This window comes from Eutrigla gurnardus (genome assembly GCF_963514095.1).
Source record: "Eutrigla gurnardus genome assembly, chromosome: 23".
Classification (NCBI taxonomy): Eukaryota; Metazoa; Chordata; class Actinopteri; order Perciformes; family Triglidae; genus Eutrigla; species Eutrigla gurnardus.
The window spans coordinates 11,560,947-11,582,222 of record NC_139934.1 but is presented as its reverse complement, the minus strand read 5'-3'; the positions used below and the strand labels follow the sequence as shown (position 1 = coordinate 11,582,222).

Genomic DNA, 21,276 nt, shown 5'->3' with positions numbered 1-21,276 from the left:
TCGCTCACTTCCCCTGCCTGCACTTCTTTATCTTATCCCTTTTCCACGATCCCTGAAGCCCTCGTCTGTCTCTGTCACCCCCCCCCCCCCCTTTCCTTTTTTCAAAAACACTTTCCTATGCGTTTCCACTCTTTTCTCTATCTGCCCCCCCCTCACTGCACACACAGCACAACAAACACACCTCCTCATAACACACCCCGGTCATCGTTCCTCCCTTCTTCCCATTTGTTTGCTGCCATCTTTTTTCCCTTCACACCTCATTCTGCCCGTCTCTCTCTTTCCGTTTTCCTCCATCTGTCATTATCGGCCTCTGTTTCCGTGTCTCTCTCAGCCGCCGCCTTATCAGTCTTTCCTCTCTCTCTCTCCCCCCCACAGTCTCCCTCTCTCCTCTCGTCTTCCTATCCTTCCCCTTCCAGCCTCTCTCCGTGTCCTCGGTGTCTGGGAGGGCAGCGAGTGGTCAGGCATCAACAGCACAGGGGCCACCGCCTCTGGCTGTGTGTGTGTGTGTGTGTGTGTGTGTGTGTGTGTGTGTGTGTGTGTGTGTGTGTGTGTGTGTGTGTGTGTGTGTGTGTGTGTGTGTGTGTGTGTGTGTGTGTGCGTGCGTGCGTGCGTGCGCGCGCGTGCGCGTGTGTGTGTGTGTGTGTGTGTGTGTGTGTGTGTGTGTGTGTGTGTGTGTTCCTGGGCGGATTGGCACAGTGCCCAGACCCACCTCCTGTGGTGAAACCCACTCCTTTTCTCCTTAGCAGTCTGGACTGCTGCCCAGACTGACCCTCACAGTCACACACACACACACACACACACACACACACACACACACACACACACACACACACACAGATAACCTGACTGGCACACAGTTGTGACGCATTAATACACACAGATAACTCATGAATATCCAGAGAAAAGCAGGAAGTCGCCTCCTCTGGCGTCTTTGAACTATGTATACATACAAATGTGTCTTGTATATGCATTGTGTGTGTGTGTGTGTGTGTGTGTGTGTGTGTGTGTGTGTGTGTGTGTGTGTGTGTGTGTGTGTGTGTCACACACAATGGGTCGTACTTCCACCTACTCCAGTTCTATAAATTAATGTATATATGAGTTCAGGGGGGTTTGCCTTCGATTCAATTGTATGTAAAAGAAACATTTCACCCTCAAAGTGTTACTTTCTGATTACGTGTTGTTGTTTGTTTTTAAATTGACCTTCTTTTCATTTTTGACCTTGGAAACAACAGTGGAGAAAAGAATCGTCCATTTACTGTTCCGGAGCTCTCGATCACATCACATGATCTTCATCAGCAGATGGAGTCACTGAGCTGTTGTAGAGTCACTAATTTCCTATTTTTTTGTGGCTTAAAGGCAGAGACCCAAAATGTGTTCTTGACATTGAAAATCCACAGAACATTTAGATTATGATGCCCTACATTTCCCAGAATGCCTTGCAGCACCCTCCGAGAATGGGCATAGGAAGTGCAGGTTGAGGTAGTGCTGAAAAGAAGTTTCTAGTTTCCTCATGTGAGATTTATGTTGTTTTTTCATTCTTCTCTTTTCAGATTTATGGTAAAACAAATTTCAAAAGGATCATATTGTTACATAAAGTGATTACGCCTGTGTGCGCCACGGGTCATAAAAGTACCATATGCAGAGGACAACAAAACTGTCTCTGGAACAGTGTTTTATTTTTTCGAATCAAACAACTGGTAGTTAATCAGATCAATATGTCAGTTTGGGGAAACAGAATAGACATGAATCTTTATGGTTATTGGTGTTTGAATCTTATCCAGAAAGCGTTTTTTGTTTTTTTTTGTGTGTTTTTTTTACCAGCGTACAGCCATCGGCCACAAATCAAAACCAAGTTAAATTTGTCTTTTTAAAATAAACTACTTTGTACAAAAGCAGAGGGCGGTTTGAATAGCCACAATTTTGTTGTGTTTCCTTAAATAAATCATTCTAAAAACACTAGGAAGGCTTTTAAAAATAATGAAATTCAGCCTCGCTCCCCACCCTAATAATTGTTAGTTAATTAGCATTTTCTCTTGACAAAAAGACATGTTTTTGACAAAAGTGTGTATTTCTGTGGAAGTCAACGGGCTCTGGTACACGGCGACTTAAAACTGGAATCATATGAGGAGCGGTTGGTGTTTTATCAGTCCTCTGGCACATCTTGCACAGCCGTGTCACTCTTTCCATGTCATGGTCAACTCGTGTGGCTGCTGGCCTCCTCGCTCTCATATCTGCTGCTCGAGGCCTCGAGCAGACTCTTAAATGTGAAAAGCTGTGTTATTTATTCCTGCTGTCTGTTGCGGTCTCAGTGTCGCTTTCCGTCCTTTTTTTCCCCCTCATGTCCCCATCTTTTAATAACTCAAATTTTCTCTTAATGAAACCATGCTCATTTATATCCCCTTAGAGTAATAGATCGAAAAAAAAAAAAAGGGGGGCAGATAGATAGAAATATTGCGAGCTACCACAATTTGTCCCAGATTCTTTCCCCAGATGCGATGCGAAACGAAGGCCGGGGGCCGGGGGCCAACAGCAACCCCGGGCCCGCTCGTTCCCTGACACTTGGATGCCAGCTCCTTTTGTGGTTTCAGCCAATGAGCTCAGCCCAATTGAAAATAACAGCAGTGACATCACTGTTTTGGCCCATCGCGGCACCCACCCAGTCAGGAGTCAGAGGTAACCCGCAGCGAAAAAGGCAGGAAGAGGCTAAAAATGGAAATAATAAGAGAAAAGGGGGGGAAAAGACGGGAAGATGGTTTTTATTTAAAGGTAATAAGGTTGGTTTATAGAATGGAAAGGAGAGGGTGAGGCCGGATTCAGTACAGACAACGGAGACGCATATACACCTATATAAATAGATATGCATTTTTCTGTTGGCTTCGGCCGTGTTCTGGCTGCGTCTCCGTCTGGCGATCCAACATTTTCTGTCGCAGCGGTTTTGTTTTCAGTGAGTCTTTCGGTCTTAACCTTTACACAAACTTTATGTCTTCCTGTCTTTCCCCACTGTGTTTTCCCTTGAAGGTCATCAGCTGATCTAACAGCTGGTGTTCAACGACACTTCCTCACGTTGATCTCATGACCTTTGACCTCTGAGAGAACCCCGGACACACACAAGAATGCGAGAGGGGAAAAAAAGGCTTTTCTTTCTTTTGCATGGATGCGTTGCCAACACAACAATATGGGATAAATTTAATGTTAAATATCTTTTACACCCACATCTGCAGACACACACATTTATATTTTAATGAGCAGCATTTCTTTTTTGCTGTTTTCTTTGTTTGTTGTTGTTATTGATGTCTTGCATTAAATGCCAGACTTAGATCAGTATGAGCTCATTGTTTGTCGTGAAAACAGGCTCGTAGAACATCGTCAACGTCCGGGAAGAAACTCCTCTATACAAAGTTGTATCATCTGCATACAATGAATGTTTGGAAGGCTTTATAGAGGAACAGATATTGTTAACATATATAGATAGAGAGAGAGCGGCAGAGGCTCTTGAACAAACATCTTACAGATCCCGAAGAAATCAAACATGGATAATAAACATGACTTTGTCCTCCAAGACGTCCTCAGCATGCCGTTGCCGTGGGAGAATAACGGAGTAAATGAGGAAATCATGTGATGTTGGGGCGGATGCCTTCACTACGGTTTTTGTCACATCATAAAATAGATTTGGCGATCATCAGGTCACAATGATTTGCTTAGCCCGGCACGATAATGTTTTTAATGAAAAGTCGGGGATGAGTGATACGGCCTTAACAGTTCTAACAGTAGCTGCTGGGGTAAAAACCAGAGCCGCATTAAGTCACGTTGTCTCACCTCGTTTGAGGACAGGGACGTGCTCCGTGAGCATTTTTCCGAGTCCTCCGCCGTCGTGATTTGAATGGCCAGCCCTTTTGCGGTCGCAAACCTCACTTCATTAACCTTGAGAGGGTTAGTGTCACCCTCTCCTCCCTGTGATGTCATGGTGGGTGATGGGGCTCGGAGGGGGGAACTGTGTGTGTGTGTGTGTGTGGACGTAGAAGGGAGGAGGAAGACGAGGGGGGGGATCCTATTTGTTTGTTTTGCCCTCCAGACGTGTCCGAGAGCAGATTAAGGGATTTAGCTCGAGAGGGGGGGGGTGACACAGGAGGGAGTTAAACTCCTCACCCATCTACATCCCCGTTAATGAAGGCACACCAAATGCACCGAGGAGGTCAGAAGTTTTCTTTTGTCTCAGATGGGAGCGACGGCGGCGGGAGATAATTGGACGGACGGAGGGAAAGGTGGTGGAAGGGAAGAGACAGGAAGTGGTGTCTTGACACTGTGATACATCTCACAGCTGTGTGATGTTCTCTTCTTCTAGTGCTAATCCCAAACCTTAAGCACCCACAGAATTAGGGACCCAAAATCTTGTAGCTTTGCCAGGACTAGCACGCGATGGCTTTCTTAGGGAACAGTAGCTCCACTGTTGGCTAGCAGACACATCCTGCATGGCTGAAACGCTGCAAAACATATAAATAATGCATAAAATATGCTGCATTTTATAGATTAAACTAGTATACAACTGCATTTTGTTGTACTGGTTGAATCTAATCTAATAATAAGACATCATAGTGGTATTAATAATAATAATTACAATGATACATTTACTTTTTAATTATTTTTCTAATATTTTTAGAGTTCTATGAAACATTTTAAATGCAGGATTTTTACATTGTGGTATTTCAGGTCTTTCTTCACCACTGGAAACTGTTTATTTGATCATTTTGTTTAAATAATTGATTAATATAGCCCAAGGCGATGTCTTTAAATATGTTTTTTGTCTCACAAACAGTCCGAGGAATGAAGATATTACATATGCGATGATAAAAATGCAAATCTAACACCACCACCTCCTCCTCCACCAAACACCAACCTGCCACGCGCGCATATGTGTGTGTATGTAATCTTGGTGGGGTTAAGAGGGAGGCGGTGGGGCCGGTGGGTGAGGCTTGTGGGGAGGGGGGGGGGTCGCAAACTGCAAACAAACAAATGAACGCCAAGCTCAAATTCAACCGCGGGTCGCCGAGGCTTTTGTAATGTATATCAAGTTCACCAGGGGCCTTTTCATCTGACAGGCCATTGTTGAGGGAGGCTAGCCGGCGTTCTGCTCCCCTCTTAACCCCACCCACCCGACACGGGAGCAGGTTGGCCTGCAATTGTTTTATGGAAATGCACGCGGGCCTGGCCGGGTGTCTGCCAGGCGAGGACGGAGGGGAGGGGTTACTGTGTTAGTGTGTGTGTGTGTGTGTGTGTGTGTTGGGGGGGGGGGGGGGGATGTGACGCCGACCCCAGCGAACGCCCCTGACCCTGAGCAGATGGCGAGGCAGGGTCTCTCCACTGAGCCAGAATTAATAACGTGTGCCATGTCACATTGTCTGAGACGGGCCTGCTGAAAGCCCCCCCACACCTCACCCCCCGCCCCCCGCCTCCCACATCTATCCTGATTTTTGCACCCCTCCTCTCTCCCCCCATCTCTCTCTCTCTTACCCACCTTTCTTCTACAGCTCCTTCACTTCTCTGCTTCTATCCTTTTTTTCTTGTCCCCTCCTCCTCCTCTTCTTCTTCTTCTGAGCCTTTTTTTTTTATACCTCCCATACATCAAATCACTCCCCCCCTCCCTCCTGATCCCCCCCCCCCCCCCACTACATCCACAATCTCCCCCAGCTTCCCCACAGAGTGCTCACTCTTCCAGGCCCTCGTTTGCTCATTCACTCACCCGCTCACTCATTCATTTATTCACGTGCCGCCTCATTCATCCCTCTCTTTAACACACTCATTCACAGGTTTTGCCCACTCGCCGAGGCTTTATCGCCGGACAATTAAGGCACCTGCGTTTCTAAAGCTCCCCCGCTGAATGCCTGCCACCCCGTTTCCTCACCCGTCTGTTCACTACTACTACCGTTCACGCGCTCACTCGCTCTTGTATCCGGCCTTGCTCATGTGCAGAGTCGCTGGCTCGCCTCACTCCGTGTCACTCGGTCATACATCTGAAATCACACCACAGAAAACTCACATCGCAGTGTAGACGGGGGAGTATTTATCGAGAGGCAATTTATGATTGATGCATTTTTTTATTCTTTAGAATCTGGTTTTCTGGTGCAGGTGCCTGCAAAAACATTTCCTCAATAATCAATGAAAAGCCAAAAGTGCAGGTGCAGGCTCACGTGGCCAAACTGGGATTTCTGATTTCAACATGGAATAACATTTAATTAAAAGGAGCACAAATCACCACTTTTGACGTGTAAACCCCAAACAGTAATTCCAACTGTAGCTGCATTTGTTAGGATATGACCTTTTCACATTTTTCACTTCCTACTTTATTGTTTTCATATCACTCTCAACTTCTTGCAGCCCCATGTTATTGTTGTCAAAAATCCCTCTTGTGATAAGGAACTTCTAAAGCTTTTGGCCTCTTCTCCAGTGGATGGCCGGTTGTCATAGCGACGGTTTAGATGCCAAAGAAAACTCTGGCGTGAGCTAAACCTGTTACCTGAGTACCAGAAGTGAATAAATTAATAAATAAATAAGAAGAGTCTGAATGTCAGAGTGTTCACAATGCTGAGGTCCAGCAGGTGTAACCGTTACCATGGTCACCATATTAGTTTAGCATAGTACAGCCAGGTTAAGTAAACAAAGTTTTCTTCTGACAGTTCCCCCTGAGGGACGGGTGTCTGTTGTCATGGCAACCGACCCCGTAGTGGATCAGACGGTTCAGTGCTGTGTGGACGTCCCCTATCTGGACCGTGGGTGTGGATCCATCACAAATATTTGCAGGGCCTCCCTCTCTCTCCGCCTTTCCCTCCTGGAGCGGCAGGGTGGCTGCCAAGAACGGATAAGAGGGTCAGGGGTATGTTCACCCCCCCCTCTCCATCCTAATCACCAGTACTCTTCCTGCCCCTCTACGGCCCCCGTTGACCCCCGTCTCCTTTGCTTCTATCGGCCTCCAGACAGACAGCCTGGGAGATGGAGGAGGAGGAGGAGGGAGGGGGGCACAAAGGGTCACGGCCTCAGCAGTGCAGTCACTTGGCCAAAGAGTGTGTGTGGGCGTGCATGCGCATCGTGTGCTGTCTCACCTCTTCCCCTTTATGTGTGTCATAGAGAATCTTTTCCGAATTTTTTGCATACGAGTCAGTTTGTAAATATATTTGAGTGAGGAGAGAGAGAGTGGGCGTTAAAGAAGGCAAAGGTCAAGGTTTTTAGAGGTTCAGTTGGCTGAGGCTGGTTCCCTCTGAGCCCTCACCAGCCAAATATGCCACGAATAACAAAGTGAAACTGTCTATCTAAACACTAACAATTGCGATAGCAGCCTAGAATAAAACAAATAAGTCATATAAATATACAACATAGTCTTGTTCAACAAGTTCACAAGTGGAGTAAAAGATGAGATTGATTAGGATTCATCACGAGGTGTCCTCAAGAAACAAAACGTGTATTTCTTTGGGTTTTCGGGGGGCCGAGCCGACCAAAGTGCTTTGTGCCCACTAATAACCGTCCATCAATCTTTTTTTGTCGTGATATAATACAGGCCGTCACTCGCTCTTGTTAAAACAACATTAACATTCTGCATTGTAACACTATCGGGGTGCTTCTGCTACGAGCCTTCACCAACCTCGGCTTTAGAAGTCTTAACTGACAAGGGCGTCGGGCCAAGCTAAACGAGTTACGCTCTTAGTTTACTGGATGTGAATATCCCAGGAGGGTTCCTCACAAAGTGGAGAGCTTTACTTTTGTTGGAAAGTTCCATTGTTATGACATTTTGACCCTGTTCCTGATTAGTCTCCTAAGGGTTTGAATTTTGGAGGAGGGTTTTTTTTCTTGGAGAAAACCTCTCTGAAAACACTGGCTCCCGGCCTCGGCGACCGCGATGCCGAACCTTTAGGCTACGGGAGATGATGTTTCAGCCACATCCTGACAACAAACAAAATAACTTGTGTTGAGGTCGGAGGGATTCTTGCAGACGTTACTCCTAAATCGGGCTTCGGATTCATGCATGTTGAAAAAAAAAGGGGGGGTGGTCGAGGGGAGATTTTTTGTTTGGAGGCTGCATGCATCGACTCATATTTTCCGAGGTGGAACGTGGTTGTCACTCATGGTAACGCATATCCGACGGAGCCCTCGAGCAGTGAACGTGACTCAGTGAGTCACCGAGGGAAGGGGTGAAACTCGGACTGATTTCCTGAGAGGTGGCGGTAGCCTAGATTAACGTTATTAGGATGATTCTGCTGCCTCTAACGGCGCGCTGACTTATTAAATGATGAACTTTGCAGCTTTCGGACTCGGGGAGGGTTCGATGAGCGTACTTGTCTTACAACACCTTGTAGAAAAAGAACAGCCATGTTTTTGGAGTTCCCAGGATCTTTAGCTAACAGCTACACTTGAGAAAATGAGATTTATCCTCAATACGCTGCTTAAGGGAGTCTCAGTGGTAGCTGTTGAGGGATTGTGCTCACATCTGGACTGAGAATTGGAACCAGCAACCTTCGAGAAGTCTGCTTGGCTGTTCTTGTAGCCCCCTAATGCTCCCATTTCCCAACGGAGCAATTGAACTATCAGAATGTAGTTTTTTAAGCACAGTGTTTTTAAGGACGAGCTTGCATATCTGCTTTCTTAACAAGAGAAATATGAGATCATTAATATCAATATTGTGTGGAGACAGAACATGGTTAACCTAGTTTAAGCATGGGCTTGTCTGCTCTGGTTGCCTGGCAACCAGATTGAGTAAACAACATACAAGGCAACATAAGACGTGCTCATTCCAGGCTGACAAAAACATTCTTAGTTTCAGGTGTTTGATGTATTAAATGAAAACATAGAAAATCATTTTATATTTCATTTCTGCAAATATATTCCGCAAAATGCTACAAAAGAAATCAACAACGTTTGACACAGAAAGTGTAACTGTGGATTTTCCACTCTTTGTGCCAAGCTAAGCTAACCGGCTGCTACCGTACAAAAGCATGGTATTGATCTTCTTAGACTCTGAACATGATAGATATTATTATCTTCCGGTGAAACTCATTTCTCACACAGCAAGTCAGAATATACGGTTGGATGCCCACAAATAAGGGTTTTCTCTTCATTTTCGCCCCACTGGCGTTCTTCAAGTTCCCCCCAAAAAAGCCCCTCATTTGTCTAAAGTATAAATAAAGGCAACAAGCTGCTTTTATACTCACATATTTTATACATAATGCATTCAACATATTTTCAGAGCTTGTGATCAACTCTGCTTTTTTAATCAGAGTACAATACCCAGAGGCTGACTTCAGGCCAGCCCAGACCAGTGAACGTATGAAAACGGGAATGGCGTACAATCCTCAGCAGGATGATTTGAAAAGTGCAGAGCTGACGTTGTCATGGTTTGATATGACAGCTGTCAGTTTATCCCTGTTCTTTGTTTTTCTCCTCGCCGTCTGTGTGTGGGCGTGGCTTCTCCTGGTCAGCGCTTAAGTGGACACACCTGCTTCTCATCACCACCAGAATATAAACCCCGGTTTATGAAACCTCGATGATTTTGCTTGTTGGCTTTTTTTCTCCTTCAGTATTGATCCTTACCTGTCCTCCGTTCTTCTCCAGATCCTGCCCACCTGCTGCTGAACAACTCTGTCCAGTTGACCATCCCTGGACTCAGTCACCCCGCTGCCGCCGCCATCTTGGAAACCTCAGGACCCCACGAACCTCAGCGCCTCATTACAATAAACCTCTTCCTGTTTTTCCTCGCGAGTTTTCTTCATCTGGGTCCTCCCTTCATGTTAAACCCTAACAGACGTCTCCCCTCGGGGCGATAGAGGAAAGTTTTTTTTGTGTGTGTTTTTGTATCTATCTGTGCTTGTTGTTTCTGCTGATAACCCCTCACACTAATGGATTTATGGGTCCTTGCGATTGTGTGAAAGCCTTTAATCTGGCTCTATTACGACCGTATGAAAGGCTGTAAAACACACACGGCGTGGATTGATTGCTGCTGATTATAAATTCGGGGTGTTATCAGTTATCAGGCAAAGCTGGAGTGATTGTAAAGCCATAAAAAAACGGTGGTGTTTCTGAACTCCTCAGTCAATCACACGCTGCTTATTTTTCCAATGTCACACGCAGGCTGCGTCAGAGCTGCCAAAATGGCGTGCCTGCACAGTTCTCACCCGCTAGACGTGTGGCGGCTTGAACTCGCCGTGAACCGCGCAGGTCCAGGAAAAGGGGGAAACGTCTCTTTCCTCACGAACCCGATTCGCCTCTTTTCTGAAGAATAGGCTTGCGCAACAGGCGCTTCGGCTCCCCCGACAGTCTGCAAACTTATCACCCTGTCATTTATTTTTTCAGGCTCCGGGATGTCTTCGGGGCCTAATTGTCATGACAGTCGTTGCGATTAAAAAGAAAGTGGGAGGCTTTGAACGGCGGGCGAGAAGGGGTGGAGTGAAGGCGCGGCCCCCTTCTTGCACCGATCGTCCTCTCCATTCGTCAAGCTGTCTGCCCTTCGTCCACCCCTGGGTTTTCCCGCGTGGCCAGAGAGCAAGACAGATGGACGCGACGGACGGATGGACAGACCGGGACGCCCTTCCCTCTGTTGTGAACTCAGACTCACACGAGCCAGACTCCATTCGTTAATCTTGCGGCGTTCACCGAGGGAGCATGATATCACGTTGCCGCCTTGCTTACCAAAAAAAAAAAAGGTTGTTTACTGCAATATGAGGTGTCAGATTCCGACTTCCTGTGTCAAATTCTGAGGTTATCGTCTCACATTTGACCCACCTCCAACTGTCTGTCACCGCTTCTCGCTTCTGACTGTGCGTCTGCTGGTTTCAGGAAGTTTCGCCACCCCTCCGGCTGCATCAAACGCCTGCGAGTCAAAGCAGCCGCTAATCAGGAAACCCCGAAGCTACACTTCCCCATTTGGTGCGCTTTCACCAATTGTTCTGTTTTCACTCCCTCAAATATAGACAAAGATAATGTTGCCCTTTTTGCGTTGCTAATAAGCGCTAGTGGTGCTCAGGATGAGCGGGATGTGAAAATTACCCAGAAACAGCAGGACAAAACATGTTAATTTCAGTTTCAGCTTCGCGATTAAAAGAAAGGAATTATCAGGCTTTTGTGCAATCACAAAATTCCTTCATTCGTTGACCCTTTAACCTTTTTAATGAACAAATACAAATGTTGGATGACTAAAAAAAAAATGGACAATTTGCCAGGATGTAGGCCAAATCTATTATAGAGATAACACAGAAGGGATGATGTGCTGCTGAGTGCAGTTTCCACATGGGGACAAGAATCTTTCTATCTCAGTCTCCCTTTCCTTCTGATCCATGAGCTTAAGCAGTCAAGTGAGTGGATTTATAGACCTGAGGCTTATGGCTTAGTCATGATTGCTTGAATTGGCCGCGTCTCAATTAAAAGAAATGTTTTGTTTTTTTTATTACTAATGAGAGAACGGGTCGTGGGGGGAAGATGGAGACAGCTGCAGGAGCTCAACCCATGCTCATTGATTAAATGAAAATAACATGAAAAAACGGGCGCTTTCAAAAAATAAATTGAGAAAAAATCATGTTTCCAGATGCAAGAGATGTGAAAATGACAAGGAGGGCCTCGAGGAAATGTTAAATCATATGTTTGAGTGGTCTTTAAAGCATGTTATACGTCAAAACCTGAATACCTCTAAATGTAAAGTATTGGGAGGGAAAAAAGGACCTTCTTTTCTTTCCTATTTCCCATTTTCTCTGAAAAGTACTTGCACTTGTGTAGACTTTTTTTTTTTTTTTTACTGTGTTCAGCTGTAAAACATTTGAGGAAACTTTATGCTTCCCCATTCAACTGTGAGTGTAACTGGAGGTTCTCCGCTGGCTATAAAAAAAAAAAAGAGAGGGAAAGGAAAAATGGTTGAGGGCAGGATGAGGTCCTCGTCTCTGTGTCTTCATAGTGCGGGCCGTGGGCCAGGCACACTCTCATGCAAAACCTCATCCCCGCAACTCTTTTCTCTCCATTTTTTTTTCTCTCTCCCTCTTTCTTTTTTGGCAGACCAGCGGAGCTGCATAGAAATGATTTATGCATCCGAAAAATATGAAATGTGTAGACCGGAGAAGATCGCATCTGCTACTTTATATGTAGTGTCTGGTGTGTGGATAGATAGGCAAAAATAATATTTGCAATTCCTTTTAATTGCTTGATTTGTTCTGGATTTGTATAAACTTAAAGGAACAGTTCAAAATTTGTGAGGTAAGCTTGTAATTTTTCTTGCAGAGAGTTGAATTAGAAGATTGATAGCGCTTTCATCTCTACAGTAAATATGAATCTCCAAAGATGACCAATACATTTAAAACGTAACTGTTTCTTTAATCATTACAAAAAGAAGTGTGTAAACCCTTGATTTGTGGCCTCATAAGAATTTTAATAAGCATATTTCCCCAAAACTTTAACTCGTAGTCCATGCCACATATTTTGAGAAAAGAAAATTCAATGCATTTAAACATGACGGCAACTCTGCCAACTACTTGTTTTGTATTTGTCTGTTTTGGTCTTTATTCATTCAGCCAACCGCCACTTTTTTCCACACAAAACAGCCTCGGGCAGATCACACACGCAATCTAACAAACGAGAGTATTGACTCGCCATCAGTGTGGTCTCGGAAAACCTTCACTTTTTCTTTGAAGTTGTGGAAAAACACCCACAAGATGTCAGCTGTAAGGTGAACAATGATGCCAAACACATTTAAATGAAGGCCGTAGTAGAGACAACAAAGCGGACCTACATGAAGGTTTACGGCTCTCTGACCCCTCCCCGGATAAACAACAGTGACCCGACCTGTTTGTGATGCTTTCTGCACACAAACATTTCCAAATACACTCTGGCCGGAGGAGAAAAACCGAAGCGGAACGGCTAATAAAGCTTGTGCCACATTGCCGAGCATGATCATTAATAGCCTCCCTTGTGCTTTGGCTGAGGTTTTGGGCTGGGAGGAGGGTGGTCATGGGGCTCCCCAATGTGATAGCAATGCACTAATCTGTCCTGTATGGCCCATTCACATGTGTTCACGCCATTGTTTCCACATTCTAAACAGAAACTGCCATGTTACCCCAAGGGAATAGTAAATTTGGCGAAGAGACACTTTAATAACCACCTCTCATTGAAAGCTGGTGCGTCCTTGCAGTGTCAACGCTTGTTGCCTGTACTGTTGGGAAGTATTACTGAATAGAAGTGACATTTTGGTAATTAGATGCAGCACACTGAGCGATGCAGAGACGCAACGAGGAGACAGGATGCATACTGTGAAATCTGTGAGCCTGGGAAAACCCAGGGTTTCCTCACCACGAGCCCCCACCCCCACCAAACCGATCGGTGCTGTAATTTATTACCCGGTAAACACGTGGGAATAGTATTTCAGCGCCACAAGATAAACAACCTCCACTTCACGCACGTCTCGCGATAGGGGACGCTCCCTCTGTACTCGCCTATTGTGAGAGTTTTCCAACCCTCGCGCGATCTCCGAAGTTTCCCACGCCTGTTGTTGTGGCGTCTGCCCTTTTCGCTCACGCTCTCTCTCTCCCTCGCTCTGTCTCTTTCTCTCTCTCCCCCCCTCTCCGTCTCTCTCTCTCTCTCTCTCTCTCTGTTGCTGCCACCCGCCGCCTCCCCCTTTTTTTCACTGTCTTCCTCACCCACCCCCTTTCTCTCCGTCTCCCTCGTCCCTACACCTCCAGTCTGCTTCTGTTGTCTCGGCGGATTGTTGGGCTGTGGGAGAGAAAGGATATCGCGAGTATTGGAGTTTTGGTGAGAGTTTGTGGAAGATGGCGCCTGTTGTGACAGGGTGAGTCTGAGATTCGGGGCTGGCGGTGGGGAGCGGAGTTGAAGGGGGAATACAAGTTATTATCACGAAACAGCTTAATATTAATCCGCGTTGCTGTAGCCCGGACACACCGCGGTGTGTTCACCACGGGTTTATCACGAAAAGCCGTTTCTTTGTCTGAGTGTGTTTGCGTGTGAGTGTTTTCCCCCCTTCTTAGACCAGTTAACGTTACTTGCCCGAGCTGACTGTTGCTGCAGTGTTGTGTGAGCTAGCCTCGGCTAAGCGATACTTCACCCTCGGTGGTCTTTTTTTCTCCTTCCCAGACAACGGCGAGCTGTTAGCTAACAGGCTAACCAGCGAGCTAAACACAACCAGTGAAGCATGTTTTTAAAGAAAACAATTAAACGTTCACATTCCGTCCCTTTCGCCGCGACCGTTTTCACTCTGAAAGCGACGTGTATGATTCCCGGTCCGGTATTTGTTTTCGAAACGTGCTCACCCCTTAGCGAGGCAGCACGTTTGCGAACTGGATTCCACACTGCTAGCTGTCCGATAATGGACGTCAGCTAGCGAATTTCTGACTGAAACACGTTGCGGCTTTGTGAGCAAGGCATCCCCTTTGGCAGTGTTTTTTATTATGTTGACTGTATTTGTGAAATGGCTTTCGCTTTGCAGTAACGTTTAATCTTCATGCCTGAAGATATCACGCACACACAGTGAATAGCGTGTACTTTTACGACTTCACCCCCCCTGTAAGTGGACGACAGCGCTGGGAAATAGTATTTACTACTCAAACAGCGATCTGCATCTCCGTAAGCAGGTTGCTAATGTAAACTTCAACCGTAAACTGCAGTGCATCTAAGGACAGAATTCACCTACCGCCACCACGAGCGCTTAACCCCATCATCACTGCAAACAATCATACACATCGTTTAATTAGCCCCAGCATTTGATTTAGTTTGTAATTTACTGTCTGTTGATAATGAAAGTGACGTTTTCTGCCCTGAACAATGTGAAATTATTTCCCCTGATGAGCCCTGCATCTTAAATATGTCGTACATGCAATTTTATTATGTAAAATGTACTATATTTTTTTAAATATCTGGGATGGTTAAAAGAGTTAATTTGGTGTGGTGCATGTTCAGTAATTGCTACGAGATAATACAACTGTGCTTCAGTGTTTCAATTTCAAAATGCTCATTGAATTTAGTATATTTCTTCTTGTTTTGTTACTCTTTGCATCATCAGTAATGTGACCGTATTGTTCAACATAGACAGCCTGGACTCGGTGTTCGAGTGAGCCGATTGCCTTTACTTCTCCGGTCAGTCTGGAGTAAACCCTGATTAAAATTATTTGCCTGCACATTAGCTTGACAGAAACCTATTTTTTTTGCACTCTTGAGGCTATAATCCTCACAGACAGCTCAGTGGGTGACAGACATTTGCTGGGCTTGTTGGAGGTGTGTGTATGTTGGTAGGAGAGGGCTGGGCTGGGGGTGGGGGGTAGTTTGCAGTGCATGTTCATTTGGGGCTTTCCAGCAGACCTGAACTGATTTCAGTTGAGGGGGGATGTAGGGGGGGGGAGAAGGCAGAGGGAGGGAGGGAGCAAGCTAGAGGGCAGGCGGGTCAGGTCTGGGTGGCTGGCCACCTGTCCAGATGATATCTGCAGATTCGTGTATGTATGGCTGAGTGTTTTTCTGTGAGTGGGGGTCAGTGTGTGTGAGCGGAAGATGGCGTGTGTGTGTGTGTGTGTGCTCGGGTGAGAGAGGTTTAACAGAAAATTAAAGTGCCATAAGGGGTCTTTTTTAGCCGATGGCAGGCCACATTCACATTAACGGTCGGAGGCATCACAGAGCCCGACCACAGCCCTACGCTCCATGCACTGTTTGATTGGTTCTGGCTTTACACAGGGAGGGGCTCCACAACCACCGGCTTGTTAATAGTATTATGGCTCTCTTGTAATAGCATTACAGAGAGGCTGTGGTTCTATGTTTCTGTCTTTCAATTTAAAGTTGCTGGCAAGTGGCCGACCCGGTGCTGAAAAATGAAGCGACCGGGGAAGTGCCAAATACTCCAGTTCTATACAACAGAACTATACATCATAAATAAACATGTTTACATTACAAAGAATGATTTTGGAATCTATAGCTTATTTCCTGTTCCTCACTACTAGTGTATAAAATCACTATAGTGTGTAAAAATACACCACCTGCATGGGTGGTGTACTTTTATAAAACTCCAGCCATTAAAACTCTATCAAGGCTTAAAGTTGTCATGATTAAGGGCGTGGTCGCTTTGATTGACAGATCTGTCTCGGGTTGCTCCCAGCTAGCTGCTGCGTAAGCCCGGCCCGTCTCGGCTCCACCGTCGTTCCACCACTTTGCAATCCATTTTTGGATTAGCCGGCAGTTAGGCTGTGTGTGATCGTTGCCAAGACATCACTGAGACTGCATCCATATTTTATACATTATATGGTCTGGTTGTCGTCCTCACTGTGGTGTTTGATACGCGATGTGCATGGATGCAGGTGGCAGTTACTAATTAGCCTGACTGCAGTTCACCATACACTTTGGCTTTTATGAAACACTGTATTCCAGTGCGTGGATAATTTAATTCAATGTAGGCCTACAATTCCAGAAATTACCAAAGAGCTTGGACACATGACCTCTATGACGGACATCCAAAATCTACTGTATTTTTCATGCTTCTTTGGTATGTTAATGAATACTTTGGGTCCGAATACAAACTATACATTGAGCATAAATGTACTCATAACATGCTAAATTTGTTATAATGCAATTATTATTATTTACATTATCAAACCAACTTTTCATTTCTCAATGAATTAAACATTTTGACTGTTAAATAAAAACAACACAATTTCCCAAAGCCCAGTTTTATCGAGCCGACTGTCCAACATTCTTTAATAATTTAATATAATTATGAATAATGAAAATTTTCAAATGTAAAAATGTGGTCCCATCAAATGTCTCAAACAATTAATCATCAGAATTTATGCCGACTCACTACACGTACAAATGAAACCCTCTATCGTTTGCAGCAGTACACATGCTCCTACCCTCATAGAGCATAGTCTTACTCAGAACAATGTAGGACGCCACAGTTAGCAAAAAACAACCCCTCCCCATCACTTCATGTAAGTGAGGGGCAAAAACCAAAACAAATGAAAAAAGAAGTCAGTGTTTCTTGTGTAAGTATTCCTCCTCTCTTCCGGAGAAACTGATTTTAATAGCTGAAAGAGCAGCACTGTTCACCTGGGATGATAAAAGAATGAATCACTTATTTCAACACTGCACTGCGTTTGCTGTGCCCCTGAGGGACGGGATTCCATTTTCCTCACACCCCCCTCATCCCTCTGCCAAAAAAAAAAAAAAAAACAAAAAAAACAAGAACGATGGGAGTCTTTCATGCCAAAAGCCAAGCGTCTCTGCTGGTGTAATGATACGACCAAGCCTTTTCTTTGAGATGCAAACCTTGTGTTCTTGTATTTGTTAGCATGAGTGAATGAGCGTGCAGTTGGGCTCTGCGGCTGTGTTAATGGTGATCAAGTGAGTGCATGTGGAAGGGAGTGTGTACCTAGACATCAAAAGTTGATACGTGTTTGTGTGTGTGTGTGTGTGTGTGTAAGTGTGTGTGTGTGTGCACGTGCATCCATTCCCCGGGGTCCTCTCCTCTTCCCCGCTTCCCTTTTATGAAAGGAGAGGTTTAGAGGGAGCAGCAGATGTCGAAGCGCTGACCTTTATGGTGGCAAAGGCTCAGGCTAGAGTTAAAAGACATACTGAGTTACCCCCCCCCCTCTCAAAGCAGCAGCCCCCCCCTGTCCACCCACGACTCACCCGCACACACACCGCTACCTTAGCTGCAGCACTGATGGATAGGTTAACGACAGAGATGACACAAGCCATCTGATCTGTGTGTCACTTAAGTATCCTGCAGCCTCCAAAGCTGCCCTATATCCACCCAGAGCTGTGAAAATCTTCAAAGTGTGTGTGTGTGTGTGTGTGTGTGTGTGAGTGAGTGTGTATGTGTGTGTGGGGGTAGAAGCCAGGGGGGTGCTGTACAGAAGTCACAGGCAAAGCACCAAAGCAAATGTGCCACCGCCAGACATCTTTAGGGGGATTTATTCTCATGTGTACAGTAGCCTATTGTTTTGGAAGTTCATGCATATCCATTACTTCACATGATTGAAATATCCCCCGAAGCCTATAGTTTCATTCAGGGTTCAGATTCAACTTGTTTGGTCGAGTGATGATGGGCCCTCTTAAAGCACCACACGCCCTGGTTGACTCAGTGTCTTCATTCTCTTGTTTCCATATTCAGCCTGTTTGTGTCTGTCTCAGGGGAACAACCACAGGAGACACCCAAGGGGATAGAAATGCACATTTTTGCGTAATTTGGCTTGGATCGCCGCCAGCTTGGCACTCCTCGTTCTTGGTCCTCAGCCACGTGCTAAAGTGTGTGCAAACCAGATCCATCATAGTTTGTCCCTGCACTTTAACTTCCCTCCTGCGTATTCATAGTCAGTGCTTCCTTTTATTGGTAATGTGTTTGAGAGAGCTTTTTTTAGGGGGTTTGTGTTACCTAATGTCTCCAAGTCTGTTACGGGGGGGTTGGATTTTTCACACAAAATCTGCGACAAAAAGGCTTTTTTTTTTACTTGTGCAAGACTTGGAATGTGCTAGTGTGAGCTCATGCTTTTTTTATTTTTTTTTTATCTGTGGCTCTTCCAAAAATCTTGCTGCTGTTTGCTTCGGCGAGGATGGGACGGAACATTCTGATGTAAATCTAAAGCCAGTGTGGTTTTGAAAACAGCCCTGCCGTCATGTTTGATAGAGGCCCAAGTCCTCTTGGTGTTGTTGTTGGCATCGGCCTCGCTGCTTAGCTAAGACATGCGAGCGGGCAGGAGAGACAGAAAGCTAACACGAGGCGAACGCGACAGGCGGGTGGAAGTACGTACCTATCCACTGACTCTTGTTTTGGAGGGGCTCGTCGTCTTCCTCACATTCACCCTCTTCATCCAAGAGAATTTCCTCAGCCCCGGGGTTCGCCTTCCCCTGCCCCCTTGTTCCTTCGCTGTTTGTAGCGATTACAGCTTTGCCAAGGGAATGTTGGTTTCTACTGTGTCAGCAGTTTTTGCTCCCGCTGTCCCCTCCACATTCAGGATGTTTCATTCAGAAAACATGAACTGATTCCCTCCGTCTGACTCCTGTTTGCTTTCATTCGGCCTCAGTGAGCAAAGTCTCACCTACTTCCTATGTTGGGGCAGCTGAAATTGAGAGGAAAAAATATGAACTCTAGTGACACGTGTGTCTTTTGTCAGGTTTTCTACTCAGGGATAACAGAGGGGGATCTGTATATTGAAGTTGTCTCTTGATAGAGGACGTATGCCAGGCCTCTGATATACTGTACGCAATTAGAATATGCTGCTCTAAGCTTCCAGGAGAATTCACCGGAGAGCCAGGCAGGCTTAGAGAGAAAAGCTTTATTTTCTTATTGTATTGGCCGAGATCATTGCCTTGTTATACTCGGCTGTAGTGGTGAGCATTGTTCGAGTGTCAGAATGGTCCGTCTGTTCTCCAACAGCCGATCTGGCCGGTTCATCCATTCAGAGGAAGGTTACAAATATACACAGGGATCTCCCCATGTTGGGAAAGCCCCCTAACGAAGTCACCTCCCATGGCTCAAAGCAACTGCCACTATGACGGTGTTAGATAAGAAGGGAGTGGCAAGCAGTCAGCCAGCCGGTAGTAAACCTTCCTGAAAGAGATGTTGGTCTAGCCTTGGGACCTTTAGTGGCATCATATAAAGCTTCCTGATAGCCACAGAGCAGCGATTCACTCCCATCTTCTTTATGCAAATGGTTCATGCATCTGATGAAAGCCCTGCTGTTGATTGATCCTGGCAAACCTTTGTATTGACATTTGATGTTTTTGCTAGAACTAAGCATACCAGTGCAGGAATAACACCCGTGGTCCTTGGTTGGGACTTTGTCAAACTCATTTTCACCACAGACGGATACATTCAGCAAGTATCTGTCATGTTTTTAAACCCAAATGATGTCATAGCTTAAACCGTGACTTCTGCAAGCCAACCTCCAGGGACACCACTGTAGGCGAGTGATGGCGGGCCGGGGGGGGAGACAAGCAGCCAAACCAGTGCAAGAGAGAGGATTTATCAAGTGTCGGGAAATATTGAAGGAAAAGAACAAAGAGAGAGAGGGGTTGGGATTCCAGGAAAGGCACACTGTTATCTCCAAATGTTTCTTTGCATTGTCTGGTTGTTTAACTAAGGCTGCCGGAGAGTTTTACTGAAGAATCCGCCTGGTGGCATTCCTGTGGCCGTTGACGTCAGGAGGTTTTGGCCTTTGCTTGGGGATCACAATGAAGTAATAGACATGTGTGTGATTTTTCTAGAGCAGTCTATTTAATGCGGTCGAGGAAACAATGCTTTTTTTTCTTCAAGAGAGAGGGTTGCTCATGTTGTGGTTGATCATCTTGCACTTGTGGCTGCAGTTTGATGTGCTCTACCGTTGCCATCATATTGGAAGCACTGCTGAAGAATGTACGTGAGGTTTCACATGAGCTCATGGAAGGAAACTGACTTGTTTTCTTTATATCTACTGGTTTATCCTAAGAAGTCACCAGCAAAGCCTCTCTATTTATCACCCTACTGGATTTATTAGAATCGGACCTCAAATATTCTAACCTCAGCCCCAACTCGCCAAAGTGTCTGGTAGAGAAATGGACCCCGGCCTTGCCACAATTTACCAGCTAGCGTTTATTACTCACCAGCCTGCACGAGAATCTGACATAATTCACTTTATTATATTTTGAAGCACACCCGTTTGAATGCAAATTGGTGTGTATGTGCGGTTAAGATTCAGGAAACCTTCTCTTGTCTCTCTGTTTTAATGACAGAGCAGACTTCTTTGGAAGAGATGGCATGTTTTGAAGAGGAACAAGCAGCAGGAACAACAACCCCCGAGATTATCACGACAACAACACTGAAACCAGACAGCGATCCTGAGCTGACAAAGTCATTGCTAAACTGCACGTATACGTACAAAGTGTGCCGCGGTCTCTACGTTCGGTCTGGTTTGCTGAGGATCATCTCACAGCATGTGGGCTAAAGGTCATGCCTCTCCCCTCTTTCTCTTTTTCTCACTCTTTCTCTCTCTGTCTCTCTCCCTCCCTCCCTCTCTCTCTCTCCCGTCTGCCAGGAATTCTATTTTTTCTCTTGTTGCAGTGCAGTCGGTCTTGTGGGTGGTTTTGAGGCAAGGGCAGGGCAAGACGGTGGTTAGTTTGCCCGAGCTGATAGATGTCCAGAGAGGCTGTGCTTAATTTTGGACAGCCCCAGTTTGCAATTAAGACGTGCACAGTGGATAGATGCAATCACATTGTGGAGCTGAAATGAGAAGCCAGTTCAAGCGATTTTTCAACTGGCCGCTATTCTTTGTTAAATTACTAATTTAA

General features: G+C 45.6%; 1 protein-coding gene across 1 annotated transcript in view; it reads left to right on the top strand.

Annotated features, from left to right (window-relative positions):
• The first annotated feature begins 13,620 nt into the window (after positions 1–13,620).
• The window catches only part of rbpjb (recombination signal binding protein for immunoglobulin kappa J region b), a 35,237-nt gene continuing 27,581 nt past the window's right edge, over positions 13,621–21,276 (top strand). The window contains exon 1 of the mRNA XM_084003652.1: positions 13,621–13,804. Coding sequence (XP_083859778.1) covers positions 13,785–13,804 — 20 coding nt within the window. The 5' untranslated portion in view covers positions 13,621–13,784. The remainder of the gene's footprint in view (positions 13,805–21,276) is intronic.